Source organism: Melanotaenia boesemani, chromosome 8 (genome assembly GCF_017639745.1).
Source record: "Melanotaenia boesemani isolate fMelBoe1 chromosome 8, fMelBoe1.pri, whole genome shotgun sequence".
Lineage (NCBI taxonomy): Eukaryota > Metazoa > Chordata > Actinopteri > Atheriniformes > Melanotaeniidae > Melanotaenia > Melanotaenia boesemani.
The window spans coordinates 19,279,640-19,289,967 of NC_055689.1; the positions used below are offsets into that span (position 1 = coordinate 19,279,640).

Here is a 10,328-nt window from a genome sequence, read left to right on the forward strand (position 1 = left end):
TGTATAGCTAGAAATTCAGTTTGTTATGAGCTGGATCATACAGAGTTGCAATATACACTACTGTGTTTGTTCAGCTGTCATTAAAGTCATATGCATACTATTTTTTTTTATTTGCAGAAATCAAACAATGCTTCACAACAGTCTCAGGAGAAAGACACGCTCCTGGTCTATGACTATGAAGGTCAAGAGTCGCTGGCAGGTTCTGTAGGTTGTTGCAGCCTCCTTGATAATGAAGATGACCTTACATTTCTCAACGACCTTGGGCCAAAATTCAAAACCCTGGCTGAGATTTGTCATGGATCCACCCTGGAGAGTGAGTCAGGGATTGGAGGAATTTCTAAACCCCCAGTTAGGCCGGTATCTCCAGCCGTGCCGTCCACTTCGACCCACACACATGCCCATACACACTCAGAAACAGTCAGGGACAGGGATCGGGTAAACACCCTCAACACCTCCAATGTGGCATCTGGGTCCTCTACGTTTATCCAAGAGGAGCGAATCACTAAGAGATCCCAAGGTTCAGCAGCCACTTCTAATGTGCATGTCCAGGACAAAATAATCATTCCTAATCAGACGCTGCTCATACAGCAACCCGCCATGTACTATGCTGCTACACCCATGTATGTAGTGGAATCAAAGCCCCAGATGGTGCTTATGACAGGAGGAGCCCAGCAGGCTGTTGGCCAAATGGGGCTAAGTCAAGGGATGGTGCAGGTTGGTGGTCTGCAGCACCCTCATGGCATGGTACTTGTTGAAGGGAAGGTCGGAATGAGTGGAGCAACAGGGCAGGCTGCACAGGGCCTTTCACTAGGATCTGGCTCCAGGTCCACACAAATGTTAGTGGCTGAGAATGGATCCTCAGGAAGAGAGCAAGGCTTTGTTCAGATAGAAAAGAGATCCACAGAGTCTGACTTTGACATGAGAGGTCAAGGTGTGCAGGTGAAATCTTTTTCACACGGTTCACACAGTTCTACAGGTTTAAATGAGGAGTCAACACTGATAGCTGCACCCAAGTTGCAAGGCAGCCAGAGAGTGGTTGTACAACATAAAAAAGTCTTGGTCACAGAGAGAGGTTTTGAGTCTTAACACAGGAGCCTAAATTAACTGCTTTTTTAGATGCCACACCTTTAATGATATATAGAGTGAGATGCACTACAGCACATCTTTTTGCAAAGAGATATAACTTTTTTTTTAAAGTAGGCATTGCATGATGCCTGTCATGATAGCTTAGCAAAGGGAAGGACTTGCAAACACAGGGTGATTTTTTTCATGTCTTAGCCAATGAATGACCAGTTAGGTGCCATGTGACAGCTTTAAAAGCTCTGCAATTTTATTTCAGGTACCAGAGTAAGGAAACACAATACTAACTTGCTGTTTATAATTACCTCCTACTACCCACACAAAAATAAAATCACTTACTTTGTTCTAACTAAAGCTAGAAGCGAGAAAGTGCATAGAGTAAAAAGACAAAAAACAAAGATAACAAGGAAGACATGTGACGTCTCTGCCTAACCCAGCTCCCAGCCTGCTAAGCCTCCTTCTGAAGGTTGTACAGTCACCATAGCACTCATTTGAAAAACCAATGTTCCCTTAATGCAGCTTAATAAACACAACCAACCCTCCTCAGCAATGCCTTAAAAAACAAGCAAAACAAAGTACATGTGCATTCCTGAATTGTATAATAAAGTGTTAAGTGCCAAAGCTGCAGGCATTTTGTATTATAGCACAAGTTTCCTATTTCTTACAAGTTTACACTATTTTGTGCCATAATTACTGTCTGTGTTTTCTGTTTTTGTTTTTTGTTGGTGTGTGTGGATTGCCAGAATTATACAAGATGAGCTTGCAAAGCACTGAAAGGCATGTTGGTGTGACACTAATACTGCTGTTATCAGTATGATCAATAAGTATTTTCATATTTTATTTGCTGTAAAATGTTGCTGTGTAGTAGTAAAGCAGCTTTAAAATTATGATATTTCTGTTTTGTAAGTTTTGCGCCTGCTGTCATAATAAAATCAAACAATGAGATAGTTATTAATACATTTGTCTTCTGTCAACCATGATCTTGAAGTGATGTAATGTTAAATTAAACAATTGTGTGTGTGTAATATCTTTAATTATAATAAGATGACTTTTAATTCTTGCTGAAGGTATTGGGATGAAATGTTAGTGACTTAGTTTAAAGATATTTTTTTAAAATAAAAAGTTTTCTTGATCCAAAATGTTTCCAACTCTTTTTTGAAAATGTTTGTTTCAGCTGAGACATTCAGAAGCTTGCTTTGTTTTAAAATTCCCTCCCTAAACATCCTCACGTTCACTCTGCAGCAGCTCCACGAATGTAAGGTCAAACTGGATTTAGAGATCTATTCATAAGAGACAGAAATATACATATATATATATATATATATATATATATATATATATATAGATTTCAACATGGAAAAACTTAACTCCAGGCTAAAGAAAACAGTAAATGAAACTAAAAATAAGGTGCATGAAACTTCTGCATAGTCCCAGAAACTCTTCATAGACTCTGAAATATGTTTGTCCTGGATGTTAGTTGCATTTTTTTTTTCGGGGAGGCTAAAACATCTTTCAAAGTGGAAGGTTCACATTTCGTTTTTTGCTCTGTGAAGCAAACAGGAGCATTCCTGCGCCCAACAACAGGGTGCTCTGTTCAGTCAGCTTTCACACAGGAACAGCAGAAAGAGGAAAATCAGGTTTCAGACACTGATTATGCAGGTCAAACCCAAAATAGGCTGAGTGGTCTAAATTGAGATTTAGCTTTTAAAAGCCTACAGTTTTCATTTGGGAATTCATCTTTTAAAAGCAGACATAGTATGTATGTTGTGTGGTTTTTTTTTTTCAATTTTATAAAGAATATTTAAACACTGCAGAGAGAATTTGTGTCATGGGAACTGCTTTCATGCATGGCTTGAAACAGGTGAAAGAGGTAAGAGGGTAGGGGAGCTAGGAGAAACTTTAACCCTTTCAGAGAAACTTGGCTTTGTCTGGTCTTCTTCATCTGATGTAAAAGTTGTGGCCACAGAAATCCACATTCAAGCTTGCTGTTAAACTTCCAGCATTTTTACACTTCCTTCTTTCTCTCTCTCTCTCATTTTTAAATTGTCAAAATGCTACAGTCATACAACAAATACACCTAAATGTTCTTCATCAAATTAAAAAAAAGGAGAGAAAGACAAACAAGCGTTGACCCACTTTTTTCTGTTCTTTTTTTTCTGCTGTGTTTTTTTTTTTTTTTAAACCACGTTTGCTCTTAAATTCATAATTCATGTTAGAAGCACATGTTTTTTATCAACTGTCAGGAGCATTCTTGCTTTCTGGGGTGTGACTGGGGTGTGGCAGAACCCAATCAACTCTGAGAGAAAATTTCACAACAGTTCTCACTTCATGAGTCTTCCTGAGTGGCATTGCAACATGTTTCTTGACAGGAGGCCCAGACATCATACCAGTTTGAATATCTCACTTTTGTGTCATGCATCACATTCTTAGCTTATCGGTGATCAGTTTTTGTTTTGACGCTATTGGGAAGACTTACTGCTGCACAAAGCACATCAGTCTAATGCCTATTTGCCAAATAATGCAAGAGATAAAGATGTCATGGTGGCTGTGTTCATTATTCAAACATGCTTCTTGAAACTCAAACCACAAGAATGCATTTAGTCAAGCATAGTCTTATGTTTCTGTTATACATGCTTATATAAAGAAATGGGGACTTGAAGAGACATGATTTGGCTATAATTAAAGCTTTATAGTCAAATAAATAATATGATTAATCACTTCTTAGTACATTATCATGTTATGATGGTGACACACAGAACTTGGATATTATGCAGGTCAAACCCAAAATAGGCTGAGTGGTTTAAATTGAGATTTGGCTTTTAAAAACCTACAGTTTTCATTTGGGAATTCATCTTTTAAAAGCAGACATAGTATGTATGTTGTGTGGGTGTGTTTTTTTTTAATTTTCTAAAGAATATTTAAGCCCTGCAGAGAGAATTTGTGTCATGGGAACTGCTCTCATGCATGGCTTTTCAACCGAAACAGGTGAAAGAGGTAATAGGGTAGGGGAGCTAGGAGAGACTTTAACCCTTTCAGAGAAACTTGGCTTTGTCTGGTCTTCTTCATCTGATGTAAAAGTTGTGGCCACAGAAATCCACATTCAAGCTTGCTGTTAAACTTCCAGCATTTTTACACTTCCTTCTTTCTCTCTCTCTCTCATTTTTAAATTGTCAAAATGCTACAAAGTCATACAACAAATACACCTAAATGTTCTTCATCAAATAAAAAAAAAAAAGGAGAGAAAGACAAACAAGCGTTGACCCACTTTTTTCTGTTCTTTTTATTTTGCTGTTTTTTTTTTTTTTTTTTTTTAAACCACGTTTGCTTTTAAAGCATTCTTGCTTTCTGGGGTGTGGCTGAATCCAAACATCTCTGTGAGAAAATTTCACAGTTCTCACTTTATGAGTCTTCCTGAGTGGCATTGCAATATGTTTCTTGACAGGAGGCCCAGACATCATACCAGTTCATGTCATATCATCACTCACTTTTGTGTCATGCATCACATTCTTAGCTTATCAGTGATCAGTTTTTGTTTTGACGCTATTGGGAAGACTTACTGCTGCACAAAGCACATCAGTCTAATGCCTATTTGCCAAATAAGGCAATAGATCAAGCTGTCATGGTGGCTGTGTTCATTATTCAAACATACTTCTTGAAATTCAAACCACAAGAATGCATTTAGTCAAGCATTTTCCATCATATGTTTCTGTTATACATGCTTATATAAAGGAATAGGGACTTGAAGAGACATGATTTGGCTATAATTAAAGCTATAGAGTCAAATAAATCATATGATTAATCACTTCTTAGTACATTATCATGTTATAATGGTGACACACAGAACTTGGATATTAACCTGTATAATACACCAAACCCTGTTAAAATGGCTCACAATATATTGTATTGTAAAAATGTATAATGTTTCCTAAAACCTCTCTGCATTGCTGTTTTCTGCCAGTTAAACACAAACAAGAAACTGCATTTGTTTGGTACAGTTCTCAGTTGCTTGTAATTTGTTATTTTTGGAGGGCGTGTATCTCACAGTAACTCACAATAAATTATCATTTTTAAAAGTTTATGGTCATTAAAGAACTTATCAACCACTGCAGACATGTGGTTCACAAGCATTGTAGATATTCAATAATTCTTGGACAAAACTGCACAATTTGAAGAAAGCATAGCGTGAAGGATGGTTTGGATCTTTTATTTGAGACCATTGACCATAAATGCATGATAAAGTGAATGTTACAAAACTGTGATAAGGACAAGACTGTTTTTTTTTTTACTTGCAAAGCATGACTTGGAGAAACTAACACTACAGTGATTGCATATTTCAGATTCTACCAGACTCAACAGCTTTGTCAGTATAAGCAATGCCTAAATGCAGCATTATTTGGCTAAAACAGCAACATTTCATAATGACCTGGGCAATAAACATCTGCATGTCTACCACACTTGATATTATCTCATTGCACTTCTCCAGCAACAGCTATTACTAAGAACTGATTTAATGTCATGTCAGTGTTTTTTGTAATCAGTGGCGAACATCATGGCGGACCTCTTCCTCATCTTCTATCTCATCTTCTTCATATTCACCCATTTCATCAGCTGTGGCATCCTGGTACTGCTGGTACTCAGACACTAGGTCATTCATGTTGCTCTCAGCCTCAGTGAACTCCATCTCATCCATTCCCTCTCCGGTGTACCAGTGGAGGAAGGCCTTGCGGCGGAACATGGCAGTGAACTGCTCAGAGATCCTCCTGAACAGCTCTTGGATGGCTGTGCTGTTGCCAATGAAGGTGGCAGACATCTTGAGGCCCCTTGGAGGGATGTCGCAAACAGCAGTCTTGACATTGTTGGGTATCCATTCTACGAAATAGCTGCTGTTCTTGTTCTGGACGCTCAACATCTGCTCATCCACTTCTTTCATTGACATACGGCCACGGAAGATGGCTGCTACTGTGAGGTAGCGTCCATGACGAGGGTCACATGCTGCCATCATGTTCTTGGCATCAAACATTTGCTGTGTGAGCTCTGGCACAGAGAGGGCACGATACTGCTGGCTGCCCCTGCTTGTGAGAGGTGCAAAGCCTGGCATGAAGAAATGCAAGCGGGGGAAGGGCACCATGTTGACAGCTAGCTTACGGAGGTCAGCGTTAAGCTGGCCAGGGAAGCGCAGGCAGGTGGTCACCCCACTCATGGTGGCTGATACCAGATGGTTTAGGTCTCCATAGGTGGGTGTGGTCAGCTTCAAAGTGCGGAAGCAGATATCATACAGGGCCTCATTGTCAATACTGAAGGTTTCATCTGTGTTTTCCACTAGCTGGTGGACAGAGAGGGTGGCATTGTAAGGCTCCACTACAGTATCAGAGACTTTTGGGGAAGGCATGACACTGAAGGTGTTCATGATGCGATCTGGGTACTCCTCACGGATCTTGCTGATGAGCAATGTGCCCATCCCTGAACCCGTGCCTCCACCCAAGGAGTGGGTGAGCTGAAAACCCTGGAGGCAGTCACAGTTTTCAGACTCCTTTCTCACCACATCCAGGACTGAGTCCACAAGCTCAGCTCCTTCGGTGTAGTGACCCTTGGCCCAGTTATTTCCTGCGCCACTTTGACCTGCATGATGTGAGGTTTAAAGACAGTTAATGTTGAGATTTGTATAACATTTATGAAAAAAATGAATCCAGGAAAAACAGCAAATGAGTACCAGTGACAATAATGGCAATGCTAACAAGGTGAATAAAAAGTAACCTCTAAAAAAAAAAAATATATATATATATATGTATATATATATATATATATACTTGCTAGAAATTAACATATTGAACATAAAAGATTAGAATATCACCATGCTGACAGTGACACTGAGCTAAAGGCACCAGTACACCTCAATAAACCTTACATTAGTAAGCAGAACTCTAAACTTTCTGGGCACATTTGACAGCCCAGATATTAAAATTAATATCATATCCATAAAGCATTACTGGATAATTGATCAATCAGCTCCTATTTGTTACAGCTTATTGATGAAGATGTATTTCCTGGTAAGAAAAAGTAGATAGTTATTCTGTACTGCAGAATTTGGATCCTCTCTTCTCATTTGTGATCATCAGAGTGTGTCCTGCTTTCTCTTTTTTGTTCTTTCTATTTTGCTAAGTCACTGGCGCTCTCTCCGTCTGACACAGCTGCATATGGCCAATCCATCACACTATTGGCACTTCACTAAGAGACTGCAGAAGCATTGTGCTTGGTATATACAGTGCTGTGCAAGGCTCTCAGGTGAAACTAAGCCCAGCTTTATGGGATCTGACAGCAGTTGCTGACATGATGCTGTATGTGCAGTTGATTCGGGATGTGTGTTGACATTTGGATTTACAGTCCACTCACCAAAGACAAAGTTATCAGGCCTAAAAAGCTGCCCAAATGGTCCAGAGCGAACTGAATCCATGGTTCCTGGCTCCAGGTCCACCAGAATGGCACGGGGTACAAATTTGCTGCCTTTGAGGAAAAGGAAGGAACAAGGGGAGGTAATAGATTGAGGACTGAAGTAAGATATAAACAGTCTCATGATGACATGTTCATGATAACAGAACATCCTTAGAGAGCTACATACAAAACAGTCTTCATTCTTTAAAAAAGTTATACTTGCCTAAACAGAATACACAGTGCTGTCTGCTAAGGGCATATGCCTGTCTAAGTAAGCGTTTTTTAAAAAGTGCGTTTTACTATGCTCCACCCTCTCTGTATGTGACACACCTAGCAAGCAAACTGCTGCAGCATGCTGCACTGCTTATTCTGGACTAGCAGGGCTTCTAAATTGCTGAGCTCTGCAGAGTCTATTCAGAGGTGCTGCTTTCCACTATAAATATCTTTTCTTATTCTCACTGCTAAACTTTTAGGTTTACCGGAATTTTTAAAAATTATGCCAATCTTCAGTCTGTGTATTTTAAGGAGAATTTGGTTATTTGGATGTTCAGTCCTCATGCATTAGTGACTCATTAAGTGATGCTGATGACTGCGTGCAACATGGAAACAAATGCTCAATAATGCCTGCTGCTGGGGAATATGATAGGGGTAGACATCTGTGCGTGCAGGCCTTCATTTAGTCAAAGCACAGCTTGATCTCAACCCAGGCAACACCTGGAGTTAAATGCCTACTGATTTGTTGCTTTTGCAAAGCTTCAGCCTAAATGATGAAACACGAAAAAAGTGATACATGATGGATGCATCTCAATTCATCAGGAAATGTCTGCCTGACATAATGTACAGAAGCTAAGAACAAAAATGTAGGATGAATTAGGGATGACCTTCGACATGTCACATCAATAATATCAGATATTGACGTGACACTAAGATGGAGCACTGGAGACCAGCTATACAGAGACTGCAGATACCTGTACTCCCTAGAGAAAGACAGAGAGAAGGAGTGGGGGAAGGAAGGAACACAGAGATATATTTTAGCAGGCTCACTGTCCTAATTTTTCTTTTTTTTTTTTTCTTTAAAAAAAAAAAGAGCTACTTTCCCCTGCAGCTAAATCAGTGACATTGACATACTGTAGCATTGTAATGAGGCCTATATAGCATAAGGCCATGCAGTGATAATAATGAACAATTTATGCGAGTAAATGATTCTGATGAAAATAAGTGACTTTATGAAAACAAACTTGGAAATGTCATTTTTGATACCTGATGCCTCATTGTAGTAGACATTTATCCTCTCCAGCTGCAGGTCACTGTCACCTTGGTAACTGCCGGTAGGATCTATGCCATGCTCATCACTTATCACCTCCCAGAACTAATGCAAGACAAACACCACATTTCCTTGATATTGTTGGGAGAAATTTAGAAAACACACATGGTGTGAAAACGAGTTTAAAACAATTTGCGTCAAGACCTTTTTTTTTTTTTTTTTTTTTTTTTTACTGCGCATCTGTTTGAAGGCAAAATGACACACAGCAGTTGGGGCCACGTCGCTGCAGCCGCTGTCTTCAAAGCCCAGATGGACTGAACCCCACCCTGCACCTTTATAAAGCCATTAACAGTTTTTTTGTTTTCTTTTTTTCCAAAGGAAAAATATTCCCCGTGTCACGTCAGATTTTTTTTAATGACTCGACTTTTAATAGTATTAAATCTAAAATAAAAAAGGAAAAGAAAACATGTACAGAATTAAATTAGAATAATTATCTTATACCTTCGCCCCGATCTGATTTCCACATTGTCCAGCCTGGATGTGAACGATTTCCCTCATGGTGATGCGGGCAGAGAGCTTCCTTTCTCGACTTAACCGAGGTCCACTCTTCAGTCTGTTGCCGTTGTGTTTCTCAAAATCAGCACTTGCTTCCTTTCTTGGGTGAACGTTGAGCCGGCGAGATAGATAAACGTGCTGCTGATCGCATGACGTTAGCGCGACACAGCATCCCTTTCAACCAATAGGAGCGTCCCGGTTTGATGCAGCGGAACGGAGGATCATGCCGCATCATCCTCCTGACATCACCCTGTCCCATGCAGGGAAATTTTAGCTTCTTTTTGCTGGATCGAGGTTGTTCTGCACAGTTCTGTTAAATGTTTGCACTGCCAAGAAATTTCAGACCCTGGTCGGTGTAATACAGAAGATTGCAGCTACAGCTGACTAATGTTTAGCTAGCTGCCTGTGAAAGAACCTGTAGTTCATAACAATACATTAACATAAAAATGATTAGTATTCTTACCTTTATCTTCCATTAAACTCACATATAATGCTACATTACTTTAAGGAAAAGGCTACTAACCGATTTGAATTATTTAAAGAATATCATAAAAAATGAGGTGAGCTCTTTTCACGTTCCTCGTTGGTCTTTTTTTCCTCCTAACGAATGTATTGCTGAGTCTTACACAGTCCCACCTCATGTTAGCTGTTAGCTAGCATGGAATTAGCACAAAATTTAGTATTTTTAAAATTTACTGAATTAAAAAAAATCTGTAAAATGTTTAGCATAACTGAACAACAGCAGATATTTTAATAAAGGTGAGTAAGAATACAAATAAAAGACATCTTTAACAGTTGCCCAACGCTAACATCTGAATGCTAAATCTGAGAAAACATATAAAAAAACACTATACCTAATCCTTAATCCCTAGCCATGCATTTCTAAATAATAAAGAATGATACTACAATGGAACACAATAATTAACTTTTAAAGTTATGTGTGGGAAGTGATCAGAAAACTGTGGTCAAGTATATTATTAGCAAAGATTAGCAAGCCCTT

The 10,328-nt window shown here is 39.2% G+C and overlaps 2 protein-coding genes across 4 annotated transcripts in view; one reads left to right on the forward strand and one right to left on the reverse strand.

The window, feature by feature from the left end:
• LOC121644850 (desmoglein-2-like) overlaps positions 1–2,026 on the forward strand; it is a 28,129-nt gene extending 26,103 nt beyond the window's left edge. For both annotated transcript variants that reach the window (XM_041993089.1, XM_041993090.1), the window contains exon 14: positions 118–2,026. In XM_041993089.1, the coding sequence (XP_041849023.1) occupies positions 118–1,086 (969 nt within the window). In that variant the 3' untranslated portion in view covers positions 1,087–2,026. The remainder of the gene's footprint in view (positions 1–117) is intronic.
• A 3,242-nt stretch (positions 2,027–5,268) lies between these two features.
• Positions 5,269–9,478, reverse strand: LOC121645285 (tubulin beta-2A chain-like). 2 transcript variants are annotated; one of them, XM_041993715.1, is made up of 5 exons: positions 9,275–9,478; positions 8,770–8,878; positions 8,478–8,486; positions 7,471–7,581; positions 5,269–6,699 (listed from the first exon to the last, which is right to left on the reverse strand). In XM_041993715.1, exons 1-5 carry the CDS (start codon positions 9,329–9,331, stop codon positions 5,615–5,617), a joined length of 1,371 nt encoding a protein of 456 aa, XP_041849649.1. In that variant the 5' UTR covers positions 9,332–9,478; the 3' UTR covers positions 5,269–5,614. The 2 variants fall into 2 exon arrangements, with proteins under 2 accessions (XP_041849649.1, XP_041849650.1); XM_041993716.1 differs by lacking the exon at positions 8,478–8,486.
• Between the last annotated feature and the right edge of the window lie 850 nt (positions 9,479–10,328).